This window comes from Pollachius pollachius (assembly GCF_949987615.1).
Source record: "Pollachius pollachius genome assembly, chromosome: 15".
Taxonomy (NCBI): Eukaryota; Metazoa; Chordata; class Actinopteri; order Gadiformes; family Gadidae; genus Pollachius; species Pollachius pollachius.
Genome location: NC_136948.1, coordinates 2337968 through 2365766, shown reverse-complemented (window position 1 = coordinate 2365766; position 27799 = coordinate 2337968). Strand labels below are relative to the sequence as shown.

The following is a 27799-nucleotide window of genomic DNA, read 5'->3' as shown; positions in this document are numbered from 1 at the left end:
CAGATTCAGGAGTTGTAGGGGTAGACTTATCCCGTGTTTGTGCTAGAAAAATATCCAAGACATACTTTATATAATATATACATAGAGACAGGGCCGCTGCTGGCCGTTTCGGTGCCCTACGCGAGCGGGGGGGGGGAAGGGGAGCCTTTTTTTATATATTAGGTAAAAACATATAATTGCCGAAATTGAGTGATAGGTTATGCAATTAAGAAAAAACAACGGTGGGCCTCTTCATAACTAATTTATATATTGTTTTAATTCAATAATGTAATAATTATTTTTATTTTTTTATTTCTTTTACAAACCATAATTTTTGGTGCCCCCCCCCCCCGGTATTTGGTGCCCTACGTATTCTGCGTATAGGGAGCGACGGGCCTGCATAGATAGAGAGAGAGAGATCACTGCAGCAGAAATGTGAGCGTATGAGTTTCTAAATGTGTGATTTGTGGATCTGAGAAATTTGAGAAGGTGTAACTGTTGTGTTGTGTTTGTGGCAGAGGACCTCAATTCTACAAGTTTGCAAATTCTAAACGTATTTCTCTCTGACTTCAAATTGACTGATGACACGTGGGACTTTCTATTTTTTATTTTCCACAACTCCACATTTCAGTAAATATTAGTAAATATTTAACAGATAGCCAGGTCCAGTACTTCAAACATGTCAAAGGGAAATGTATCGATATAATATTCCATTTGAGAATTTCGGAGGCGCTTCTGCTGCTCCACGAGACCAGGCTCCGCGTCATCGATGGATGATACGTCACCTCACGCCACGTCATCTGACGCCACGTCACCGCGTAAACAGAAAACATGGCGGCGTCTGTCCGGGAGAAGCAGACAGGTCTGTAGAATAATGTTTAATTCGCTCCTCTGTTGTGGGTTGTGATGTCATGAGGACTAAAGAGATGACAGCAGGCTGTAATACGAGTTGTCAGAGACGATGAGACAGCTGCTCCAGACAAGCTAGTAGAAGTTCATAGTTTCATTTCATGTTATAACATTATCTCAACAGTCCTCAGCAGCCTGATAAGAGAGGACCAAAGCATGTAAGGCCACAGCTCAGTGTATTATAAGAAATAAATACTTTCTAAATGCGTAACAAGCTCACATATTCCGTGTCAGGAAGAAGGACAGAGAATCAGAATTGGACGTTATGATGATAAAGCTTCCACCGTAAACGTGTGTCCTGACCGGGGATAACGAAAGAAAGGGATAGGCGCTTCCTTGTTACGTGATGACGTCTGGGGTTTTGAACACTGGAAGAAGTATCTTGATAATAAATAGTTGGACTTTTGATAATGTGCCTTTTCAAACACTATTATGGAACACATGTGACATGTCTCTCTACCTATTTGTCTGCCTCTCTGTCTGTCTGTCTGTCTGTCTGTCTATCGTGTGTGTGTGCCTGTCTGTCTCTCTACCTGTCTGTCTGTCTGTCTGTCTCCAGCTGCTCTGAAGCGCATGCTGAATTTTAATGCTCCTCCTCTGAAGAACACAGCATCTGAACCAGTATGGAAGGTATGCAAATACTACAGGAATACTACAGGGTTGCTACAGGAATACTGCAGGAGTACTACAGGATTACTACAGGAATACTATAGGATTACTACAGAAATACTGCAGGAGTACTACAGGATTACTATAGGAATACTGCAGGGTTACTACAGGAATACTAGAGGAATACTGCAGGATTACTAAAGGATTACTACAGGATTACTACAGGAATACTGCAGGAATACTAAAGGATTACTACATGAGTAATGCTGGTTTACTACAGGAGTACTGCATGATTGCTATAGGAATACTACAGGAATACTGCAGGATAACTACAAGAATACTGCAGTATTATTACAGTAATACTGCAGGGATACTACATGTTTACATTCATAATGAATACTGAAGGAAAACTTTTGAGATGCTTTCTCATTACTACAGAAATATATGCACATTACATAAATGCTACTCCCACACAACACACAGACAACATGGCCCCTCCCCCAGCTAGCATATAGATCCAAGATGGGAAATGATGCTGGTTGTGTTACCTGTCTGGTGACCTTTAACCTCCTCTGGTGACCTTTGACCTCCTGTGTTCCAGGTGCTGATCTACGACCGCTTCGGTCAGGACATCATCTCTCCTCTCCTGGCTGTCAAGGAGCTACGAGACATGGGCATCACATTGCACCTGTGAGACACACACACACACACACACACACACACACACACACACACACACACACACACACACACACACACACACACACACACACACACACACACACAAACAACCTGTGAGACCTGAACCTTAACACACACACGCACACATCTTGTTGACCGTGTGTATAATGTAATGTGTGTATTTGTGGGTCTAATGTCTGTCTGTCTGTCTGTCTGTCTGTCTGTCTGTCTGTCTGTCTGTCTGTCTGTCTGTGTCCAGTCTGCTCCACTCTGACAGAGACCCCATCCCAGATGTTCCAGCCATCTACTTTGTGATGCCCACCGAAGAAAACATCGACCGCATCTGTCAGGTAGTGTGTAGTGTATCAGTATTGTGTGCATTAGTGTAGTGTTTATCAGTACAGAGTGTGTGTGTGTGTAAACATAATACCGATTCACGTAAGAATCTCCATTCATATCTTCTACGATTCTGAACAGGCTCACAACTTCCAAAAATAAGTCTTAAGTTTGCCTTTGTGTATTTAAAATTCATCAAATATAAAAACGGCCTCATCTTATACACGCTTTACTGGGTGTGTGTGTGTGTGTGTGTGGTGTGTGTGTGTGTGTGTGTTTGACTGTGTGTGTGTGTGTGTGTGTGTGTGTGTGTGTGTGTGTGTGTGTATGTAGGACCTGAGGAACCAGCTGTATGAGTCCTACTGCCTGAACTTCATCTCGGCCGTCAGCCGGAGCAAACTGGAGGACATCGCCAGCTCTGCACTGGCGGCTAACGCGGTCACCCAGGTTACCAAGGTAACGCTCCCTAATGTTACCATGGTAACGCTCCCTAACATTACAGGATGTTACGCTAGGGTTTTAGCCTACACCGTTCTACCACTCCCTATGCAATGTGATGTCGCCATGACATCACTACCCCGTTCCATGACATCACTACCATGATCCATGACATCACTACCCTGATCCATGACATCACTACCATGATCCATGACATCACTACATGATCCATGACATCAATACCCCGTTCCATGACATCACTACCCCGTTCCATGACATCGCTACTCTGATCCATGACATCACTACCCCGTTCCATGACATCACTACCCCGTTCCATGACATCACTACCCCGTTCCATGACATCACTACCATGATCCATGACATCACTACCATGATCCATGACATCACTACCCTGATCCATGAGATCACTACCCCATTCCATGACATCACTACCATGATCCATGACATCACTACCATGATCCATGACATCACTACCCTGATCCATGACATCACTACCCCGTTCCATGACATCACTACCCCGTTCCATGACATCACTACCCTGATCCATGACATCACTTCTATGATCCATGACATTATTATTATTATTTTATTGACTCTGTGATTGGTTGTTCGGAGTATTGACCTGTTATTGGTTGGTACTGAGTATCGGTGTTTTATCGATCCTCAGGTTTATGATCAGTATCTGAACTTCATCACCCTGGAGGACGACATGTTTATCCTGAGTCACCAGAACAAAGAACTCATCTCCTACCATGGTAACACGCACGCACACAGACACGCACACGCAGACACGACGCACGCACACACGCAGACGCACACGCAGACACACTCATATGCAACCACAAATATACAGTGAGGCAAAAAAGTATTTAGTCAAGCGCCAATTGTGCAAGTTCTCCCACTTAAAAAGATGAGAGAGGCCTGTAATTTTCATCATAGGTATACCTCAGCTATGAGAGACAAAATGAAAAAAAAAAATCTAGAAAATCACATTGTCTGATTTTTAAAGAATTTATTTGCAAATTATGGTGGAAAATAAGTATTTGGTCAATAACAAAAGGTCATCTCAATACTTTGTTACATGCCCTTTGTTGGCAATGACAGAGGTCAAACGTTTTCTGTAAGTCTTTACAAGGTTTTCACACACATGGTATTTTGGCCCATTCCTCCATGCAGATCTCCTCTAGAGCAGTGATATTTTTGGGCCACACGGACTTTCAACTCCCTCCAAAGATTTTCTATGGGGTTGAGATCTGGAGACTGGCTGGGCCACTCCAGGACCTTGAAATGCTTCTAACGAAGTCAATCCTTCGTTGCCCGGGCGGTGTGTTTGGGGTCATTGTCATGCTGAAAGACCCAGCCACATTTCATCTTCAGTGCCCTTGCTGATGGAAGGAGGTTTTCACTCAAAATCTCACGATACATGGCCCCATTCATTCTTTCCGTCATACGGATCAGACGTCCTGGTCCCTTGGCAGAAAAACAGCCCCAAAGCATGATGTTTCCACCCCCATGCTTCAATGTAGGTATGGTGTTCTTTGGATGCAACTCAGCATTCTTTCTCCTCCAAACACGACGAGTTGAGTTTTTACCAAAAAGTTCTATTTTGGTTTCATCTGACCATATGACATTCTCCCAATCCTGTTCTGGATCATCCAAATGCTCTCTAGCAAACTTCAAACGGGCCCGGACATGTACTGGCTTTAGCAGGGGGACACGTCTGGCACTGCAGGATTTGAGTCCCTGGCGGCGTAGTGTGTTAGTGATGGTAGCCTTTGTTACTTTGGTCCCAGCTCTCTGGAGGTCATTCACTAGGTCCCCCCGTGTGGTTCTGGGATTCAGGGTGAGATCTTGCGTGGAGCCCCAGATCGAGGGAGATTATCAGTGGTCTTGTATGTATTCCATTTCCTAATAATTGCTCCCACAGTTGATTTCTTCACACCAAGCTGCTTACCTATTGCAGATTCAGACTTCCCAGCCTGGTGCAGGTCTACAATTGTGTTTCTGGTGTCCTTTGACAGCTCTTTGGTCTTGGCCATAGTGGAGTTTGGAGTGTGACTGTTTGAGGTTGTGGACAGGTGTCTTTTATACTGATAAGGAGTTCAAACAGGTGCCATTAATACAGGTAACAAGTGGAGGACAGAGGAGCCTCTTAAATAAGAAGTTACAGGTCTGTGACGGCCAGAAATCTTGCTGGTTTGTAGGTGACCAAATATTTATTTTCCACCATAATTTGCAAATAAATTCTTAAAAAATCAGACTGTGATTTTCTGGATTTTTTTTTTTCATTTTGTCTCTCATAGCTGAGGTTTACCTATGATGAAAATTACAGGCCTCTCTCGTCTTTTTAAGTGGGAGAACTTGCACAATTGGTGGCTGACTAAATACGTTTTTGCCCCACTATACACATGCAAACTCATAAGCTTGGTTCAAATATACAGTCAATTAAATATGTCTCTCTCCCTGTCTACCTGTCTCTCCCTCTACCCAACTCTTTCGACCTTGTGTGTGTGTGTGTGTGTGTGTGTGTGTGTGTGTGTGTGTGCGTGTGTGTGTGTGTGCGCGCGCGTGTGTGTGTGTGTGTGTGTGCAGCCATCAACAGACCAGACATCCTGGACACAGACATGGAGGCCATCATGGACACGATGGTGGACTCCCTGTTCTGCTTCTTCGTCACTCTGGGTGAGGCCTGGGGCCGGTCTGGGGGCCGCGTGTGTGTCATGTTGTGTGTGTGTGTGTTATGTGCGTGTGTGTCATGTTGTGTGTATTGCCTGGATAATGTGTGTGAAATGTGTTTAATGTGCGTGTGTGCATTGCTTGTATAATGTGTGTGTGTGTGGGTTTAATGTGTGTGTGTAATGTTTGTAATATGTGTGTGTGTGTGTGTGAGCGTGTGTAATGTGCATGTGTGTGTGTGTGTGTTGGTAAAATGTGTGTGTGTGTGTGTAATGTGTATTGTGTGTGTGTGTGTGTGTGTAATGTGTTTGTGTGTGTGTGTAATGGGTGTGTATCAGGTGCCGTGCCGATCATCAGATGTCCGACAGGAAATGCTGCTGAGATGGTCGCCGTGGTAAGTTCTGATTGGCCAACTGGATGGCTCATCTATGTGTGTGGGTGATTTATATTGATATACACAAACACGTGTGGTTCATCTGGGTGTGTGTTTGTGTGTGTGTGTGTGTGTGTGTGTGTGTGTGTGTGTGTGTGTGTGTGTGTAGAAGCTTGATAAGAGGCTGCGGGAGAACCTACGAGACGCCAGGAACAGCCTCTTCACCGGAGACACCATGACCGGGGGCCAGTTCAGGTAGACTACAGCTCCCAGCATGCACTGCCTCCACAGGTCACATTGTAGACTACAGCTCCCAGCATGCACTGCCTCCCCAGGTCACGTAGTAGACTACAGCTCCCAGCATGCACTGCCTCCACAGGTCACGTAGTAGACTCCAGCTCCCAGCATGCACTGCCTCCCCACGTCACGTAGTAGACTACAGCTCCCAGAATACACTGCCTCCACAGGTCACATAGTAGACTACAGCTCCCAGCATGGACTGCCTCCACAGTTGACTTCTCTCTCTCTAGTTTCCAGAGACCTCTGTTTGTTCTGGCTGATCGTAACCTGGACCTGGCCACGCCCCTCCACCACACCTGGACCTATCAGGCGCTCATCCACGACGTCCTGGTGAGCAGCCAATCAGCACTCACATTCCTGAGACCTGATCTTAACCGCAGAACACTTAACTCGTGTGTGTGTGTGTGCCGTTGTGTGGGTTTGTGCGTGTGTGTGTGTGTGTGTGTGTGTGTGTGTGTGTGTGTGTGTGTGTGTCTGTGTGTGTGTGTGTAGGACTTCCACCTGAACAGGGTGTCAATGGAGGAGGGTTTGGGGGCGGAGTCTTCCCCGGCCGGTGCCAGACCAAAGAAGAAGAACCGCAAGATGTACGACCTCACGGCCGTGGACGCCTTCTGGCAGAAACACAAGGGCAGGTGTGTTACCTGAGGGGGGGGGGGGCAGGTGTGTGTGTGTGTGTGTGGAGAGATGGAGTAGCAGCAGAAGAATGGAGTAGTATGGAGGCCTGTGATTGGTCAGGTGTAGATTCGAGCCGTGTGATTGGTCGTTTCAGCCCGTTCCCAGAGGTGGCGGAGTCGGTCCAGGAGGAGCTGGACCGATACCGCGCCCAGGAGGACGAGGTCAAGAGGCTGAAGACCATCATGGTACCCACTCTATGTTATAGATCTGCACTATAGATCTACATTACAGGTCTACATCATATGCTGACTCTACATTATAGATCTACATTATATAATGACTCTACTTTATAGATCTACATTATAGATCTACATTACAGATCTAAATTATATAATGACTCTATATTATAGATCTACATTATATACTGACTCTAAATTATATACTGATCTACATTATATACAGACTCTACATTATAGATCTACATTATATAATGACTCTACTTTATAGATCTACATCAGGCCTATTCGACTAGCGGCCCGCGGGCCGGATACGGCCCGTTTGAAAAATTTTCTGGCCCGCGAGACTGCCAGCAAATAACAGTGATGAAGATTATTACAAAATATAAAAAAAAAAAAATTAAAAATTAAAATATTTAATTATTATTATTTTTTTTTAATTTTCTTAAAATTATTACATCAACAACGGCTCTGATCTGGATCTAACCGGATCTAACTCATAAATATCTATGTCACGCACGTGAACTAGGCGTGTGATGCGTAGCCAATCACGCAGCCAAATGCAGCCAATCGCACCAATCACAGCGCTGCTCTGCAGTTGCCGCGCTGCTCTGCAGTTGCCGCGCTGCTCTGCAGTTGCCGCGCTGCTCTGCAGTTGCCTGAGCTCATGGGTGACAGGGTTCGGCACCAGCATGGCGCTCTCTAAACCGAAGAAACGGAAAATTGACTCGGAAAACCGCCAGTTCCAGAGCGAATGGACGGACAAATATTTATTTATTTTGCCTGCCGTGACCAGTACGAAACCGGTCTGTTTACTGTGCAACGAATGCATGTCTGTGATGAAAGAATACAACTTGAAGCGGCACTACAAGTCAAACCACGGCTCGTTTTCGGCTCGTTTCCCGGAGGGCTCGGATGAACGGCGAAGCAAAATACAGTGTCTGCTAACATCATTTCAACACGGTCAGGCCGCCCTTGGTCGCTTTTGCACGGAGCAGGAGAGGGCTATGATAGCATCCCTTCGTGTAGCCTGGACACTAACCAGACAGAAGAGGCGTTTTACCGAGGCGGAGACGGTTAAAGATTGTATGCTGGCTGTCATTGACGAAGTGGTTGTTGATGAAAAAGTGCGGGAAAGCGTCACCTCATCCATTAAAAAAGTGTCTCTCTCGGATACATCAACTCTTCGCAGAGTGGAATTACTCGCAAAGGATGTATCAAGGCAGCTTTTGGATAACCTAAAAAAAACTGATGTTATGAGCATCGCTGTGGATGAATCAACCGACTGTACTGACATGGCTCAGCTATGCATTTATGTCAGATTTCATGATGGAGTGCGCTTTAGAGAAGAACTTGTGGGGCTTATTCCGATGGAGGGACACACCACAGGTGAGGCGATATTTCAAAAGATTGTCGCATTTTTTGACGAGCGTGAACTGGATTTACAGAAAGTTTGCCTTTTGGTCACCGATGGCGCTCCAGCAATGATTGGTAGATTACAAGGGCTGACAGCGAGGCTATCAACCATAGCTCCACACATGCAGTTTTTACACTGCATCGTTCATCAGTCTGTGTTGTGTGCAAAGTTGAGCGGTGATCTGAAAAACACCATGGACACTGTCATGAATATTGTGAATTTCATCCGCTCAACCTCCAGCCTACAACACCGCCTTTTCCGTATGATGCTTGCCGACATGTTTGCGGAACACAAGGACTTGCTTGTTCATAACGATGTCAGGTGGCTTAGCAAGGGGAATGTTTTGGACCGTTTCTGTGAGCTCCACCAGGAGATTGTGTCTTTCCTTCGCGTGTGTAAACACAAACGGGCAGCAAACCTCCTGGAGCGCATGCTGGATGAACAGTTCATGGCAGAAGTGTACTTTCTGTGTGACATTTTCAAACACTTGAACACCCTGAATCTTGAACTGCAGGGACGAGAAAAGTCTATTGCTGATTTGGTTGAGAAGCTTTGTGCTTTCAAAACAAAGCTAACCATTTTCACAACAGACTTATCAGCAACAGGACTGCTGCACTTTCCAAGACTGCGTGGATTCATGAACACAGCACCGGAGGCACGGATAACGCCCGTCATGACAGATTTCATGACAAAACTGACTGAGAACTTTACTGAGAGATTCAAAGGGTTCAACATTCCCATTGAGGTATTGCACTTTGCTCGTGACCCCTTTTCTATCAAACCTGAGGCAGACTTTTGTGCAAAAGTAAAAGAGGTAATGTCTTCTATTGATGAGAGCATCTTTCAGTTGGAAATGGTTGATGTGCAATCCTCCTTTGCTTCAAAACAGTACTTGCAGTCTGAGGGTGCAGAGAGCTTTTGGTCTAACCATGTGAACCAATACCAGTACCCCACAATGAGGAAAGTGGCCTTGCTAATAGTGACAATGTTTGGGTCCACTTATACATGCGAGTCAGGTTTTTCACATATGAATGCCATAAAAACAAGGGCACGTTGCTCCATGACCAATGAAAAGTTGCACGAGTGTCTGAGGATTGCCCTGACTACATATGAGCCAAACTATGTTGAAATAGCAAGGTCAAGGCAGTGCAATTTTTCACATTAACCTGAAAAGGCTCAGAATGACAGCAGTGTGATGCTAATGGTAATGTCTTCTATGACAGCATCTCTCAGACTTAAAGGGGACATATTATACCACCAGGTGTGAGTGTGATTAGCCTTACAAGCCGTTTCTAAAATCTGCCCCATGTGACATCACTAGGGGGCGTGTCCACCTAGATCTGTGCTGGATAGATGAGCAACATTTACTTCAGTCCACTGGGTAGGCTGGTAGACTGATCTATCCAGCACGGATCTAGGTGGACACGCCCCCTAGTGATGTCACATGGGGCAGATTTTCGAAATGGCTTGTAAGGCTAATCACACTCACACCTGGTGGCATAATATGTCTCCTTTAAATGATGAATGTGCAATTACTTTGTGTTAAAAACTTGCAGTCTGAGGGAGAACTTTTGGTCAAAACATGTTAAAAAACAATATCAGTCTCTGTGAAAACAGTTCAGTTTTATGTTCATTATTTTGTCTGTTTTACTGTCCAGCTCAAATTTTAACTGTGAGTATGGACTGCTATGTTTGAAATTGTTTATCTCTATCTATGTTGTGAACAGTCCCATCTATGGTCAGATGGCTTTGCTTTGTTAATCTTGAATGTAGCATTCATATAAATATGGACCTTGGTTATAAAAGCCCTTTTGTGAAAGTATTAAAGTGGGGGAAAAAGTGGATACTGTATGTGTCATTCGTTCTCTATTATCAAGAGTTATTTTTTAGCCATTAGTTTACAAATATTCTGTGCGGCCCACGAACCCCCAGTGATTTTCATATTTGGCCCACTTGCTATTGAAGTTGAATAGCCCTGATCTACATTATAGATCTACATTACAGATCTACATTATATACTGACTCTACATTATAGATCTACATTACAGATCTACATTATATACTGACTACATCATAGATCTACATGATATACTGACTCTACAACATAGATCTACATTATATACTGACTCTACATCATAGATCTACATGATATACTGACTACAACATAGATCTACATGATATACTGACTCTACAACATAGATCTACATGATATACTGACTCTACAACATAGATCTACATGATATACTGACTCTACAACATAGATCTACATGATATACTGACTCTACAACATAGATCTACATGATATACTGACTCTACAACATAGATCTACATGATATACTGACTCTACATCATAGATCATTATATACTGACTTTACATTATGTGTGTGTGTGTGTGTGTGTGTGTGTGTGTGTGTGTGTGTGTGTGTGTGTGTGTGTGTGTGTGTGTGTGTGTGTGTGTGTGTGTGTGTGTGTGTGTGTGTGTGTGCCTGTGCGTGTGTGTAGGGTTTAGAGGGAGAGGATGAGGGGGCGATCAGCATGCTGTCGGACAACACAGCCAAGCTCACCTCAGCTGTCAGGTAACTTAACCTTATTACAACGAATATACTTTACCTTAATATACCTAATATACTTTACCTTAATACAACGAATATACTTTACCTGAATATACCTAATATACTTTACCTTAATACAACGAATATACTTTACCTGAATATACCTAATATACTTTACCTTAATACAACGAATATACTTTACCTGAATATACCTAATATACTTTACCTTAATACAACGAATATACTTTACCTGAATATACCTAATATACTTTACCTTAATACAACGAATATACTTTACCTGAATATACCTAATATACTTTACCTTAATACAACGAATATACTTTACCTGAATATACCTAATATACTTTACCTTAATACAACGAATATACTTTACCTGAATATACCTAATATACTTTACCTTAATACTCCTAATATACTTTACCCGAATATACCTGATATACTTTACCTTAATACTCCTAATATACTTTACCTGAATATACCTGATATAATTTACCTTAATATACCTTATGTACCTTACCTTAATACACCTAATATACCATACTTTAATATACCTATAATATACAATACCTAAATATATCAAATATTATTTTCTTCCATATTCTTCATATACCTTACCTTAATACAACTTAGAAGGTAGTTATTGATGAGTTATGTGATCAGAAGGTAGTTATTGATCTGCTATGTGATTAGAAGGTAGTTAATAATGAATTATTTGTTGAAATGGTAGTTATTGACGAGATATGTGATGTTATATATGTTATTGATCTGGTATCCGTCTCAGCTCTCTCCCTGAGCTGTTGGAGAAGAAGCGACTGATTGACCTCCACACCAACGTAGCGACGGCCGTACTGGACCACATCAAGGTAACCATGACGACTGCACACACGGTATCCATGATGACACGCTGTCCCGCGACGGGTCAGAGTCACACATATGACGTCAACGCATAGTAAACGTGCTTGTTTGTCTGTGTGTGTCTGTGCGTGTGTCTCTCTCTCTCTGCGTGTGTGTGTGTGTGTGGGTCTCTCTCTATGCATGTCTGTGTGTGTGTCTCAGAGTCGTAAGCTGGATGTCTACTTTGAGTACGAGGAGAAGTTGATGAGTAAATCAACTCTAGACAAATCACTGCTGGACGTCATCAGTGACCCTGACGGTAACACACACACGCACACACTATTACTGTTGTTATTTGATAATTGTGTTTTATTACTTCTTCATTTTTAATACATATTTTTATTGAAAAACCAAAAGTAGTTGCAATGACTTATCACTAAGGTTGACGTGTTTTATTACTGTGTCTCCATTAATCTCTCTGCTTGTGTGTGTGTGTGTGTGTGTGTTTGTATTTGTGTGTGTGTCTCTCTCTCCCTGCGTGTGCATCCCTCTGCATGTGTGGGTCTCTCTCTCTGCATGTGTGTGTGTTTTTGTGTCTCTGCCTTTGTGTGTTTCTCTGTGTGTGTGTGTGTGTTTGTGTGTGTCTCTCTCTCTGCATGTGTGTGTGTCTCTCTCTCTGCATGTCTGTGTGTGTGTGTGTGTGTCTCTCTCTTTCTTTGCAATTGTGTGTATGTGTGTCTCTGCATGTGTATTTTTGTGTGTTTGTTGCATTTGTGTGTTTATTTCTGTGTTTGTGTGTGTTTGTATCTCTCTCTGCGTGCGGTGTGCGTGTGTAGCCGGGACCCCAGAGGATAAGATGCGGTTGTTTCTGATCTACTACATCACCGCCCTGCAGGTTCCATCCGAGGTAGGGAGGCGTGCACGTGGGCGTGTGCACGTGAGAGGGTGCACGTGAGGGGGATGGGGGCTCGGTGTCGTATGTTGACGTCGTTTCTAACCTGGTAACCATCCCGGCCCATGTGGGAGGCTGTGTGTTCCAGGGAGGTTGTGAAACGCGCTAAAAGCAGCTTGTTGTACTGACCGCGCCCCTCTTCAGGTGCTTCTCATTGGGAGTTTGGAGGCTCCTCACAGAAGTGCAGCTGTAAACAAACCGGCTATAAAGGGAGGAATAAACCAACACAACGTGTCGCCAGCTCTTTCAGGACACTCTGGCCTCAGGTGCCGTCCTGATGGGCCAACAGGACGCCACAGGAATCCTGGTTCTGAGCCGGTTCCGAGCTGGTTCTGACCCTGTTTTGACCCGGTTCTGATTCTGACCCGGTTCTGAGCTGATTCTGACCCGGTTCTGACCTGGTTCTGACCCGGTTCTGATCCGGTTCAGACCTGGTTCTGATCTGGTTCTGATCTGGATCTGGTTCTGACCTGGTTCTGGTTCTGACCTGGTTCTGACTTGCAGACTCTAGTTTCTGCCTGTGTGACTTTTCGATGTTAAATGCAGAGAGGAGGTGAACATGAGCCTGTGGACGCTGTGGTCGCTGTGGGTCGGACTGGAAGTGATCACTAAGATGTGCTGAGGAGGTTCTGGTCTTCTCAAGTCTATAACCCCACCATAACCCTACCAAAACCCGCCATAACCCTACCATAACTCACCATAACTCTACCATAACTCACCATAACCACACCATAACCCCACCATAACCTGACCATAATCTGACCATCAGTATATGTCCAGGTTATGCTGGGGTTATGGTCAGGTTATGCTGTGGTTATGGTCAGGTTAAGGTTATGGTCAGGTTATGTTCAGGTTATGGTTATTGTGGGGTTATGGTCAGGTTATGGTCAGGTTATGGTTATTGTGGGGTTATGGTCAGGTTATGCTGGGGTTATGGTCAGGTTATGGTTATGTTCAGGTTATGGTTATTGTGGGGTTATGGTCAGGTTATGCTGGGGTTATTGTCAGGTTATGGTTATGTTCAGGTTATGGTTATTGTGGGGTTATGGTCAGGTTATGCTGGGGTTATGGTCAGGTTATGTTCAGGTTATGGTTATTGTGGGGTTATGGTCAGGTTATGCTGGGGTTATGGTCAGGTTATGGTTATGTTCAGGTTATGGTTATTGTGGGGTTATGGTCAGGTTATGCTAGGGTTATTGTCAGGTTATGGTTATGTTCAGGTTATGGTTATTGTGGGGTTATGGTCAGGTTATGCTGGGGTTATGGTCAGGTTATGTTCAGGTTATGGTTATTGTGGGGTTATGGTCAGGTTATGCTGGGGTTATGGTCAGGTTATGGTTATGTTCAGGTTATGGTTATTGTGGGGTTATGGTCAGGTTATGCTGGGGTTATGGTCAGGTTATGTTCAGGTTATGGTTATTGTGGGGTTATGGTCAGGTTATGCTGGGGTTATGGTCAGGTTATGTTCAGGTTACGGTTATTGTGGGGTTATGGTCGGGTTATGCTGGGGTTATGGTCAGGTTATGGTTATGGTTGGGTTTGGTCAGGTCTGACTCAGGCGCTCGTAATGTGAGCTTGTCACTGTTCACCGTGAAGCAACAGTGAAGAGAAAAGCTGAACCTTGGCCAACGGTGGACCAATAGAAACCCAGACTCCCTGCCAGCCGCTCCCCTCATGCAAGCCACTGAAAACATCGCACACAAACGCACACACACACACAAGGACACACACAAACCAACACACACGCACAAACCTACAAACGGACAATCTCACGCACGCATGAACCCCGACACACACAGACACAAACCTACACACGCGAGCACGCACGCACGTACGCGAGTAAGCCAAACCTAAACACACACAAACTTGCACACACACAGACAAACCTAATCACGCACAAAATTACACACGCACAAACAGTGCCTGTTTCACATTGGCAACACCTAAAAACAATCCCATGAAGCACACAAACCCCCCGATCACCGGAGCCCATCACGGTCGTGTTCCGGGAAGCCCTTCAGAGCGTTCCAGCGAGGCTGTGGGCGCCGTCAGGATTCCCAGAAGGGAGGATTCACAGAACCGGAGCCGCTTGGGTTCCAGCTGAACCCCGTCTCCCGGTGCCGAGCGTGGAGGTGGGGTCCGGGCCACAGAGCAGAGGACGGGGCGCCTGGAAGACACTGAGCGGCCCCCCCAGCCTCAGGGGTTAGGGTTTAGGGGCTAGGATTAGGGTTAGGGATTAGGGGTTAGGGGCTAGGGTTAGGGGCTAGGATTAGGGTTAAGGTTAGGGTTAAGGGCTAGGGTTAAGGGCTAGGGTTAGGGCTAGGGTAAGGGGCTAGGGTTAGGGGTTAGGGTTATGGGGGACAGGGTTAGGGGCTATGGTTTAGGTGCTAGGGTTAGGGGCTATGGTTAGGTGCTAGGGTTAGGGGCTATGGTTAGGGGTTAGGGTTAGGGTAAGGTGCAACCAGCGCCCTGCTGAGCCCTCGGCCCCTCCCAACCATGGCTGCTCCAGGTGCACCTAACCACCCCCCCCCCCCGGCACAACAAACAAACGCTAATGACCGGCATCTGGCCGTGTGCTTGCGGGACGGATCAGTGGGAGGAAAGAATGGCGTCATACTCCAAAGTATTCATCACAACAGCTCTGGGTCCAAACCGCTGCTTGGACGGACGGACAGGAGCCGCGGGGGGGGGCTCGGCTCCAGGGACGTGTCAGAGACAGAGCGTTGACGAGGCGGCTCGCGGAGGGGATGAAGGGGCTGGAACCCGGCACCGCGCCGGGGACGGGACGGGGACCGGGGGATGAGGTAGTGGAGCCGCGGTTTTGGAGCGTCAGGTTGCATGCTGGGACGGCGCCCCTGGAAGGTAGCCGACGTCAGGAAGGAAAAGGGATCCTTCTGAGAACCCAGCGGCCTGGCAGCTCGCGCTGTTTGGTCTAGCTCGTTGCTATTTCTGTAAACAGCTAATGCCGTCCACCTGGGACACGACACGAGATGTTTAGCTTTGATGGGGAAAATGTGAAGCAAAGGTTCGCTGTGCTTGGGCCCGATCCCTCCGCTTGCAGCTCTGTTCACACCCGTCCACGGCCAGCCACTGTCGCCCAGCGGGGGGGTCGTCCTCTGCAGAGAGGCCTGCAGCCACCTGGAAGACAGGGCAGCCTTCAGGGGATCGACGTGTGCGGGAACGCACGTCTTCTTTAGAATCACAGCCGGGGTCGTTTCGGGGCGGCATGTGGCTCAGGAGATTGAGCGGGGTTGGCTGGTAACCGGAAGGTTGCTAGTTTGATCCCCGGCTCCTCCTAGCCGAGTGCCGAGGTGTCCCAAGGCACCTGACCCTTACTTCTCCCGACGAGCTGGCTGTTGCCCTGCGTGGTTGACACCGCCGTCGGGGTGTAAATGTTTGCATGAACGGGTCAATGTGAGGCAATATTGTACAGCGCTTTGAGTGGCCACTGGTTAGAGAAGCGCTGTATAAATGCAGTCCATTTACCATGTTGTGATGCAATGCTGTTTTGGTTGCGCTGTAATCCAGCAGAGCAGCAGCTTGACTGTGGGGCTGAGTGAAGGACCGCCCCCTGCTGGCGGGCGTGGCCTATCCTATCAGGGATAGTTTACAGCCCAGGGACTGTGAACTATAAGGGGCCAAGTGGGCCGTGGAAATAATAGATGAATGTTGATCCTGGAGGTTCGGCGCTCCCAGTACCGCTGTTCCCTCTCTCATCGTCTTTTCACGAGCTGCGTCTGGGTTTCCGCGTGTTGCATTAGAACAACATGTCAGGAATCGTCAAATGGTTTTGCTAAATACGCCGTTGTGTAACCTGGGAAGACAAGCTGTAAGGGCTACCAGTAGGGGCTAGCAGTTGGGGACAGCAGTAGGGCTTACATTTGGGGTTAGCTGTAGGGGCTAGCAGTAGTGGTTAGCAGTAGGGGCTAGCTGTAGGGGTTAGCTGTAGGGATTAGCAGTAGGGGCGGTTAGCAGTAGGTGTTAGCTGTAAGGGTAAGCAGTAGAGATTAGCTGTAGAGGCTAGCAGTAGAGGCTAGCAGCAGGGGTTAGCAATAGATGTTAGCAGTAGATGTTAGCAGTAGAGGCTAGCAGTAAAGGCTAGCATTTGGGGCTAGCAGTAGGGGTTAGCTGTATGGGCTAGCTGTATGGGCTAGCAGTAGAGGCTAGCAGTAAAGGCTAGCAGTAGGGGCTAGCAGTAGGGATTAGCAGTAGGGGCTAGCAGTAAAGGCTAGCAGTACGGGCTAGCAGTAGGGATTAGCAGTAGGGGCTAGCAGTAGCGGTTAGCTGTAAGGCTAAGCAGTAGAGATAAGCTGTAGGGGCTAGCAGTGGAGGCTAGCAGCAGGGGTTAGCAGTAGGGGCTAGTAGTAGGGGCTATCAGTAGAGGCTAGCAGCAGGGGTTAGCAGTTGAGGTTAGCAGTAGAGGCTAGCAGTAAAGGCTAGCAGTTTGGACTACCTGTAGGGGCTAGCAGTAGAGGCTATCAGTAGAGACAAAGCAGTAGAGGTTAGCAGTAGGTGCTAGTAGCAGGGGTTAGCAGTAGGGGTTAGCAGTAGGGTTTAGCAGTAGAGGCTAGCAGTGGAGGCTAGCATTAGAGGCTAACAGTAGGGGTTAGCAGTAGGGGCTAGCGGTAGGTCTTACAGATGGGGTCAGCTGTATAGGCTAGCAGTAGGGGTCAGCAGTAGGGACTAGCAGTAGGGGTTAGCATTAGGAGCTAGCAGTAGGGCTTACAGTTGGGGTTATCTGTAGGGGCTAGCAGTAGGGGATAGCAGTAGGGGTTATCAGTAGGGGCTAGCAGTAGGGGCCAGTAGTAGAGGTAAGATATAGGGGCTAGCAGCAGGTGCTAGAAGCAGGGGTTAGCTGTAGGGGTTAGCAGTAGGAGCTAACAGTAGAGTCTAGCAGTAGGGGGTAGCAGTAGGGGTAAGCGGTAGGAGCTAACAGTAGAGGCTAGCAGTAGGGGGTAGCAGTAGTGGTTAGCTGTTGGGGTTAGCTGTAGGGATTAGCAGTAGGGGCGGTTAGCTGTAGAGGCTAGCAGTGGAGGTTAGCAGCAGGGGTTAGCAGTAGGAGCTAGCAGTAGAGGCTAGCAGCAGGGGTTAGCAATAGATGTTAGCAGTAGATGTTAGCAGTAGAGGCTAGCAGTAAAGGCTAGCAGTTGGGGCTAGCAGTAGGGGTTAGCTGTATGGGCTAGCTGTATGGGCTAGCAGTAGAGGCTAGCGATAAAGGCTAGCAGTAGGGGCTAGCAGTAGGGATAAGCAGTAGGGGCTAGCAGTAAAGGCTAGCAGTAGGGGCTAGCAGTAGGGATTAGCAGTAGGGGCTAGCAGTAGCGGTTAGCTGTAAGGCTAAGCAGTAGAGATAAGCTGTAGGGGCTAGCAGTGGAGGCTAGCAGCAGGGGTTAGCAGTAGGGGCTAGTAGTAGGGGCTATCAGTAGAGGCTAGCAGCAGGGGTTAGCAGTAGAGGCTAGCAGTGGAGGCTAGCATTAGAGGCTAGCAGTAGGGGTCAGCAGTAGGGACTAACAGTAGGGGTTAGCCTTAGGAGCTAGCAGTAGGGCTTACAGTTGGGGTTATCTGTAGGGACTAGCAGTAGGGGATAGCAGTAGGGGTTAGCAGTAGGGGTTAGCAGTAGGGTTTAGCAGTAGAGGCTAGCAGTGGAGGCTAGCATTAGAGGCTAACAGTAGGGGTTAGCAGTAGGGGCTAGCAGTAGGTCTTACAGATGGGGTTAGCTGTATAGGCTAGCAGTAGGGGTCAGCAGTAGGGACTAACAGTAGGGGTTAGCATTAGGAGCTAGCAGTAGGGCTTACAGTTGGGGTTATCTGTAGGGGCTAGCAGTAGGGGATAGCAGTAGGGGTTATCAGTAGGGGCTAGCAGTAGGGGCCAGTAGTAGAGGTAAGATATAGGGGCTAGCAGCAGGTGCTAGAAGCAGGGGTTAGCTGTAGGGGTTAGCAGTAGGAGCTAACAGTAGAGTCTAGCAGTAGGGGGTAGCAGTAGGGGTTAGCGGTAGGAGCTAACAGTAGAGGGTAGCAGTAGGGGGTAGCAGAAGGGGTTAGCACTAGAGGCTAGCAGTGGAGCCTAGCAGTAGGGGTTAACAGTAGGGGTTAGCAGTAGGAGCTAACAGTAGAGGGTAGCAGTAGGGGTTAGCAGTAGGAGCTAACAGTAGAGAGTAGCAGTAGGGGTTAGCAGTAGGAGCTAACAGTAGAGGGTAGCAGTAGGGGTTAGCAGTAGGAGCTAACAGTAGAGGGTAGCAGTAGGGGTTAGCAGTAGGAGCTAGCAGTAGAGGGTAGCAGTAGGGGTTAGCAGTAGGAGCTAACAGTAGAGGGTAGCAGTAGGGGTTAGCAGTAGGGGCTAACAGAGAGTAGCAGTAGGGGTTAGCAGTAGGAGCTAACAGTAGAGGGTAGCAGTAGGAGCTAGCAGTAGAGGGTAGCAGTAGGGGTTAGCAGTAGAGGGTAGCAGTAGGGGTTAGCAGTAGGAGCTAACAGTAGAGAGTAGCAGTAGGAGCTAACAGTAGAGGGTAGCAGTAGGGCTTAGCAGTAGGAGCTAACAGTAGAGGGTAGCAGTAGGGGATAGCTGTAGGAGCTAACAGTAGAGAGTAGCAGTAGGGGTTAGCAGTAGGAGCTAACAGTAGAGGCTAGCAGAAGGGGTTAACTTGCGCTAGTACCGCTCCAGGTACCCTGGGGTCTAACCGGTGGTGGGCTATCCTGTCATCTTCCTCATCCTCCTGGCTGAAGGTCTGCTGCTCCGTATCCTCCTGGGCCCCTCCTGCTCCGACCGAGCCACCTCTCCCCGTCTCCCGCTCCCCCAGCCTGTCTCTGGGTCCCAGCGCTGACTCACAGCAGATGTGTGTGTAGGCTCTGCTTCTGGTCTGCATTGGCCTTCCTCGTGGTTTAAGCGGTGTCTGGCTTCGGAGAGAAGGAAGCTAGGAGAATGTTCTGGCAACGCCCGTCCTACGGGACGCTAACACTCTGAAGGCTGAGCGGCTGAAGCCAACCTGTGTGTGTGTGTGTGTGTGTGTGTGTGTGTGTGTGTGTGTGTGTTACAGTCCGACCTGGAGCAGTATAAGAAGGCTCTCTTGGACGCCGGCTGTGACCTTTCACCACTCAACTACATCAAGCAGTGGAAGTAAGTCTGTCTGTCTGTGTAGAGCTCTGGTACTGAGGCCTCTGAGACTATCTGATTCAGAGCTTTACATATGAAGTAGGTTAAATATTAATATTGTTAACATTGGATTATTGACTGGTTCTTCTATTAGAATAGAGATACAATAATAGAATGTTTCCTAGAATATCAGACGTGACCTCAGGATGTGATTCATGTGTCTCCGCTTATCAAGGGCCTTCACCAAGATGGCCGCCACTCCGGCCAGCTATGGCAGTGGGGGGGTGAAACCCATGGGGTGAGAACACACACACACTCACGCACACACACACACACACACACACACACACACACACACACATAGACAGACCTCTACGCACACACCAAGCAAATGCGCACATGAACACAGACATGCACGCACGTAAACACCTGCTAACGGGATGACGCTACCATGCTAAAACACAAGGTTTAAGGGGACTCATGTAGAACACAGGGTATAAGGGGACTCATGTAGAACACAGGGTTTAAGGGGACTCATGTAAAACACAAGGTTTAAGGGGACTCATGTAAAACACAGGGTATAAGGGGACTCATGTAAATCACAGGGTTTAAGGGGACTCATGTAAATCACAGGGTTTAAGGGGACTCATGTAAAACACAGGGTATAAGGGGACTCATGTAAAACCAAGGGTATAAGGGGATTCATGTAAATCACAGGGTTTAAGGGGACTCATGTAGAACACAGGGTTTAAGGGGACTCATGTAAAACACAGGGTTTAAGGGGACTCATGTAGAACACAGGGTTTAATGGGACTCATAAAAAACACAGGGATCAGGGGACACATGATAAAACACAGGGATCTGATTCCCCTAGAAGGAGAATTAATCCTATCTGTCAGCAAGATATGTTGGCGTCTCTATTTATGCCTTCCATGGAGACTGTTGCACTGTCGTTGAACAGCCTATTTGTGGCCACCTCTCCGTCTCTCTCTCTCTCTCTCTCTCTCTCTCTCTCCCCCTCTCTCAAATCAATTCATTTCAATTCAAATAAGCTTTTATTGGCACGAGAAATAAACAATTTACATTGCCAGAGCATTTCTCTCTGTCAATTGAGCCGATCTTTATTGGCGCGGATAATAGGCCAGTGCATTGCCAGGGCAGATGAATAATTAAATCAGCAGTATGAATATAAGTCAGTGTGCTGCTGAGGTCGGAGCAGGATTCCTCCTAAATCAGTGGTGTGTGTGGGGCAGCCGGCCAGGGCTCCTCATCCTAAACCCTCCTGATGAGAGCAGCCTTGAGTAACTAGACAAGAACCACAGAGACATCTCAAAGGAGCAGAGTCGGCCCCAGCCAGCTCCATTCTACAGGGTGACAACAGTGGAAAGATTTGAGAGATTGACATCGGAAAAATCACCTGCGTATTCAGCAACTCAAAGTCTGTACCTTTCTCCACAGCTATAAGTCTGCAGCTTTCTCTACAGCTATGAGTCTGTACCTTTATCTATATGTCTGTACCTTTCTTCATGAGCCTGTACCTTTCTCTATAGCTATGATTCTGCACCTTTCTCTATATCTATGAGTCTGCACCTTTTCTCTATATCTATAAGTCTGTACCTTTCACTCTATCTATAAGTCTGTACCTTTCTCTATATCTATACGTCTCTACCTTTCTCTAAATCTATGAGTCTGCATCTTTCTCTTTATCTATAAGTCTACCTTTATCTATATCTATATGTCTGTACCTTTATCTATATCTATATGTCTTTACCTTTATTTCTCTGAGTCTCTACCTTTCTCTGTGATTGTGTACCTTTCTGTATGAGTCTCTACCTTTCTCTGTGAGTCTGTATCTTTCTCTATAGCTGTGAGTCTGTACCTTTCTCTATAGCTGTGAGTCTGTACCTTTCTCTATAGCTGTGAGTCTGTACCTTTCTCTATAGCTGTGAGTCTGTACCTTTCTCTATAGCTGTGAGTCTGTACCTTTCTTTATAGATGAAATAAGAGTTTGTTATTCGGTTCGTTAAGTTGTAATAACATGTGTTTCTGTATTCTCTCTCTCCAGTCTGTTCTCCAGAGTGATGAACTCTGGATCTCAGTTTGTCATGGAGGGGGTCAAGAACCTGGTGATCAAGCAGCATGTGAGACGCACGCACGCACGCACGCACACGTGCACACACGTACATGCACACACACACACACACACACAGTCCGACAGTGTGTGTGTGCTGTCACCGTTGAAGACAATTAATTAGTATGATGGCAGGGTAACCACGGTGACAGTACAAACAGGAGCAAACATGAGCTCAACGAGGCTGGAAGCTCCACAGCCCCCGTGTCAGGTGCTCTGGTGAGGATGAGGAGGGTGAGGGTTATGATTAAGAAGGTGATGATGATAAGCACAATCATCATCAGCATCATCATCATGATGGTGAGGATGATGATGGATGCAGATGGTGGTTAGAGAAAATGTTTTCCTTGAAAATGTCTTCCCAAGCCCTGTATAATATCATCACCACACACACACTTCACACACTTCACACACCACACACCACACACACACACATCCTGTCTCTTCCAATTGAGTTGTATTGAATATAGGAGAGCTTTATTGGCAGCCGCACTCGGCGCCAGAGTGGAGCAACAAGTGTCTGTGGTCTGTGTTGTGTTTGGAGAGGTATCTGAATGCCTCGCTGAGGACACATCACTCACATCAATCGTCCTCAGGCCCTTACCCTCAGTGTTACATAACCAGGGCTCCCGTCACATACCCTAGAACTCTGACTATCCTCTCTCCTCTCCTCTCTCCTTCCTTCCCTTTTCTCCTCTCCTCTCTCTTCTTTCTCCTCTCTCTTCGTTCCCTCCTCTCCTCTCCTATCTCCTTCCTTCCCTCCTCTCTTCTCCTCGCCTCCTCTCCTCTATCCTATCTCCTTCCTCCCCTCTTCTCCTCTCCTCTCTCTTCTTTATGCTCTCTCTTCGCTGCCCTCCTTTCCTCTCCTCCTCACCTCTCTCCTCCTCCCCCCCTTATCTCTCTATGTCCTTTCTTAAACAATAAATAACAATATACGATTCAAAAGTTCAAATTGCAACATAAAGTACAAGAACGGTACAAAAGGAGGAGGTTATGGGATATGAGTTGTTGCATCCAAATATTTACCAGAGCTGGGCAAGATGACAGAAACCAGTCTAGACCAGCTCCAATACAGAGAGACCAGCTCCCCTACAGAGAGACCAGCTCAACTAGAGAGAGACTAATCTGAACCAGCTCCACTACAGAGAGACCAGCTCAAGTAGAGAGAGACTAGTCTAGACCAGCTCCACTACAGTGAGACCAGCTCAACTAGAGAGAGACTAGTCTAGACCAGCTCCCCTACAGAGAGACCAGCTCAAGTAGAGAGAGACTAGTCTAGACCAGCTCCACTACAGAGAGACCAGCTCAACTAGAGAGAGACTAGTCTAGACCAGCTCCCCTACAGAGAGACCAGCTCAAGTAGAGAGAGACTAGTCTAGACCAGCTCCACTACAGAGAGACCAGCTCAACTAGAGAGAGACTAGTCTAGACCAGCTCCCCTACAGAGAGACCAGCTCAAGTAGAGAGAGACTAGTCTAGACCAGCTCCACTACAGAGAGACCAGCTCAACTAGAGAGAGACTAGTCTGGACCGGCTCCACTACAGAGAGACCAGCTCAACTAGAGAGAGACTAGTCTAGAGCAGCTCCATGGACATTATGGACTGTAAAACCTTGAACATAAATACTACACAGGGGTGAAGAATATCATACCATACAGAGTATCAATCAAATATCAAAAGGTATAACAAATCCAATCTCTCTCTCTCTCTCTTTTTCTCTCAGAATCTTCCGGTCACCAGGATTCTAGACCATCTGATGGAGATGAAGTCTCACCCGGTAAGACAGACAGATAGACAGACAGATAGACAGACAGATAGACAGACAGGTAGACAGACAGGTAGACAGACAGGTAGACAAACAGGAAGAGAGACAGGTAGAGAGACAGGCAGAGAGACCGCTAGAGACGCAGGTATACAGACAGGTAGCCCGGTATAGCCTGCTAGCTATGTTGCTAGTTTGGCATGTATACTGTTGGACAGATGTATAGATGGCTATGCTGCCTGGACGCTAGGTAGTTAGCCAGGTAAACAGGAAGCCATGTAGCCAAGTGGATTGTCTGCCAGTTAGCTAGCTAGCCAACTTCCTGTCTTGAGTCTCAGTTTTGCCCCAGGAATCTATCAGACCCGGAGAGCAATAGCCAGGTGTGTGTGTGTGTGTGTGTGTGTGTGTGTGTGTGTGTGTGTGTGTGTGTGTGTGTGTGTGTGTGTGTGTGTGTGTGTGTGTGTGTGTGTGTGTGTGTGTGTGTGTGTGTGTGTGCGTGCGTGCGTGCCAGGAAAGCTAAATGATTAAGGGACTAGAAGACAGCTTTGGAAAATGGAGATCATCCATCCTGTGTAAAAGTTTGCGTGTGTGTGTGTGTAAGAAAGACAATCTTCTATGTAGAGTGATTTACCTGACGATACTGTACCTCCACATTCCCTAGAACTGAGATAGACACGCACACACGTACACACACAGGTGGTAACAGTAGTTTGGTGATTCTCAGCTTCTGGGGTTACAGACAACTAACAATGACCTGTTGTTTATAGAGGAGAGGGGAGGGGAGAGGGAGAGGAGAGCGAGGGAAGGAGGCAAGAGGAGAAAGGAGGAAAGGAGAGGGGAGGGGAGGAGAAGGGAGAGGAGGAGGAGAAAGGGTAGGAGAGGAGAAAAGAGAGGAGTGAGGGGGGGGGAGAAGGGACGAGAGGAGTGGGAGAAAGGAGGAAAGGTGAGGAGAGGGGAGGAATGGGAGAGGCTTTGAAGGAGGATATGTAGAGGAAAGGGAGAGGAGGAAGGGATGAAAGAAGACAGCATTCTCTCCTCCAGCACAGTGTTTGTTAGCTGTGTGTGTGTGCGTGTGTGTATTGGGAGCGTGGGAGTGATTGATGGACTAGATCCCTGGAACTCTGCTGGGGGAGGAGCCGGGGGCTTCATGTTTCACATGTTGCTCAACTGACTCCTGTCTGTGTGTCTCCTGCCCTGTCTGTCTCCTGTCTGTCTCCTGTCAGCTTGACCCGTCTTTCTTCTGTCCTGTCGGTCTCCAGTCCTGTCTGTCTCCCTCCTGTCCTGTCTGTCTTCTGTCCTGTCTGTCTTCTGTCCTGTCGGTCTCCAGTCCTGTCTGTCTCCTCCTGTCCTGTCTGTCTTCCGTCCTGTCTGTCTCCCTCCTGTCCTGTCTGTCTTCTGTCCTGTCTGTCTCCCTCCTGTCCTGTCTGTCTTCTGTCCTGTCTGTCTCCCTCCTGTCCTGTCTGTCTTCCGTCCTGTCTGTCTTCTGTCCTGTCGGTCTCCAGTCCTGTCTGTCTCCCTCCTGTCCTGTCTGTCTTCTGTCCTGTCTGTCTCCCTCCTGTCCTGTCTGTCTCCAGTCCTGTCTGTCTCCCTCCTGTCCTGTCTGTCTTCTGTCCTGTCTGTCTGCTGTCCTGTCAGCTCAACCTCTGTCCTGTCTGTCTTCTGTCCTGTCTGTTTCCCTCCTGTCCAGTCTGTCTCCTGTCCTGTCAGCTCGTCCTCTGTCCTGTCCGTCCTGTCTGTCTGTCTGTCTGTCTTCTGTCTGTCTGTCGTGTTGTTGTGGATCGGTGACTAGTGGGATCCCCCGCCATGAGTCAGGCCCTGCTGTCAGTCCTACCTGTGTATCTGACTGGGTCCTGAGGGTCACATGGCCTGAGGGCCGCTCCCTGATTGGTCACATGGCCTGAGGGCCGATCCCTGATTGGTCAGATAACAATTTTTTTTCTTCCGTCTCTCAGGAAACCGACAGTTATCGCTACTTTGACCCCAAGATGCTCCGAGGCAGCGAGAGGTACCGCTAGTTACACTAGTCACACTAGTTAGAGCTGGTTACACTAGTCACACTAGTTAGAGCTGGTTACACTAGTCACACTAGTTAGAGCTGGTTACACTAGTCATACTAGTAAGAGCTTGTTACACTACTAGTTGCAGTTGTCACACTAGTTAGAACTGGTGACACTGCTAGTTAAACTAGTAAGAGCTGGTGAGATAACTGTTTAAACTGATGGTTAGCTAGTTAGGGCTTGTTAAATGTTTGCAGTGAATCCTGTTAGGACTAGTTAGATGAGTTAGAGCTTGTTTGTCTGCTGGTCTGACTAACGTTGTGATTGTGCCTTCCTCCCCAGCTCCACCCCCAGGAACAAGAACCCCTTCCAGGAGGTACAGGCCACGCACACTGCTGATTGGTTGATTGATTCTTGGTGTCAATTACCACTGTGCTCTGATTGGTTGTCAAATGATTCCATTCCTCCGTTGTATCGGTAACAGGCTATCGTGTTTGTGGTTGGAGGAGGGAACTACATCGAGTACCAGAATCTAGTAGACTATGCAAAGGTACCAAGCACTACTACACACTTCTACACAACACTACTCACTACTACACACTACTACACACCAGTACTCACTACTACACACTACTACGAACTACTACTCACTACTAAACACTAATTCAATCTACTACTCATCTTCGCACCACTACACACACACTACTACACGCAACTGCTCACGCAATACACATGTACATACACATCTCTCTCTCTCTCTCTCTCACCCTCTCTCTCTCACACTCTCTCACCCTCTCCCTCTCTCTCTCTCTCTCTCTCTCTCTCTCTCTTCTCTCTCTCTCTCTCTCTCTCTCTCTCTCCTCTCTCTCTCTCTCTCTCTCTCTCTCCTCTCTCTCTCTCTCTCTCTTCTCTCTCTCTCTCTCCAGGCTAAACCAGGGAAGAAGGTCCTCTATGGCTGCAGTGAACTCTTCAACTCCACTCAGTTCATCAAACAGGTTTGTGTGTGTGTGTGTGTGTGTGTGTGTGTGTGTGTGTGTGTGTGTGTCATGAATTAAAATAATCACTATTTGATATCTTCTCTTACAGCTCTCTCAACTCGGACAGAAGTGAAGTGATGTAGAAAAATCTCTATCTCTTTCTCTCTCTCTCTCTCTCTCCCCCCTCTCTCTCTCCCTCCACCACAGTCCTAACTGTATTCCAGGTGTTTTATAAGATGTACTGTAACTTGACTAAATATTTGTGACTGCTTTGCTCCAACTAAGAACCAATAAAGTACAAATTAACCGCTTCTGTCTCTCCGCCTTCTTCCTTGACCTCTAGTTCAGTTTGAGTTAGTCTAGTCTAGGTAACCAACCCGCATCTGGAGGTCCTGTTGGAAACACCTAGTTTGATCTGGTAGAATAGTCTGAGTGTTGGTTAGTTAGTTACTCCACAGCTTACCAACCCTCATCTGGAGGTGCTGTTGGAAACACCTAGTTTGATCTGCTAGAATAGTCTGAGTGTTGGTTAGTTAGTTACTCCACAGCTTACCAACCCTCATCTGGAGGTGCTGTTGGAAACTTCTAGTTTGATCTGGTAGAATAGTCTGAGTGTTAGGTTAGGGTTAGGTTAGAGGTAGGTTAGGTTATTCTCCAGGTAACTGTAGCAATGCCAGAGCTACACGCCAGCTAGTGGCTTTCTTCGGCACGGGGTGGTGAGTTTGTCGGACGTTGATATGTGAAGCTGGTGATCCGAGCAGGAGAACTCCCCGTGGAGATGGCTGGTCTAGCCAGTGGGCTCTGATGATAACTCAATACCCCCTCGGGGTGCAGCCCCACCCAGCCCCAGAGGCCAAGCAGACTGGGGCAGGAGAGGCTGCTTCAACCAGCCGTCACCCA

The 27799-nt window shown here is 47.2% G+C and overlaps 1 protein-coding gene across 1 annotated transcript; it reads left to right on the top strand.

The window, feature by feature from the left end:
• Positions 1-802: 802 nt before the first annotated feature.
• scfd1 (sec1 family domain containing 1) lies at positions 803-27201 on the top strand. The gene is made up of 25 exons (XM_079751806.1): positions 803-841; positions 1448-1518; positions 2099-2187; positions 2438-2528; positions 2848-2970; positions 3641-3728; positions 5566-5655; positions 5988-6043; positions 6192-6277; positions 6553-6652; positions 6815-6954; positions 7092-7182; positions 11093-11166; positions 11945-12026; positions 12220-12316; positions 12834-12904; positions 19977-20056; positions 20268-20330; positions 22098-22173; positions 23887-23940; positions 25878-25930; positions 26265-26298; positions 26407-26472; positions 26849-26917; positions 27009-27201. Exons 1-25 carry the CDS (start codon positions 811-813, stop codon positions 27030-27032), a joined length of 1899 nt encoding a protein of 632 aa, XP_079607932.1. The 5' UTR covers positions 803-810; the 3' UTR covers positions 27033-27201.
• The last annotated feature ends 598 nt before the right edge of the window (positions 27202-27799 follow it).

Excerpts from the sequence above, each read along its gene's own strand:
- scfd1 (XM_079751806.1), top strand. The coding sequence starts at position 811 with ATGGCGGCGTCTGTCCGGGAGAAGCAGACAG. Across the intron at positions 3,729-5,565 it reads AGAACTCATCTCCTACCATG|CCATCAACAGACCAGACATC; the intron begins GTAACACGCACG and ends GTGTGTGTGCAG. Across the intron at positions 5,656-5,987 it reads CTGCTTCTTCGTCACTCTGG|GTGCCGTGCCGATCATCAGA; the intron begins GTGAGGCCTGGG and ends GGTGTGTATCAG.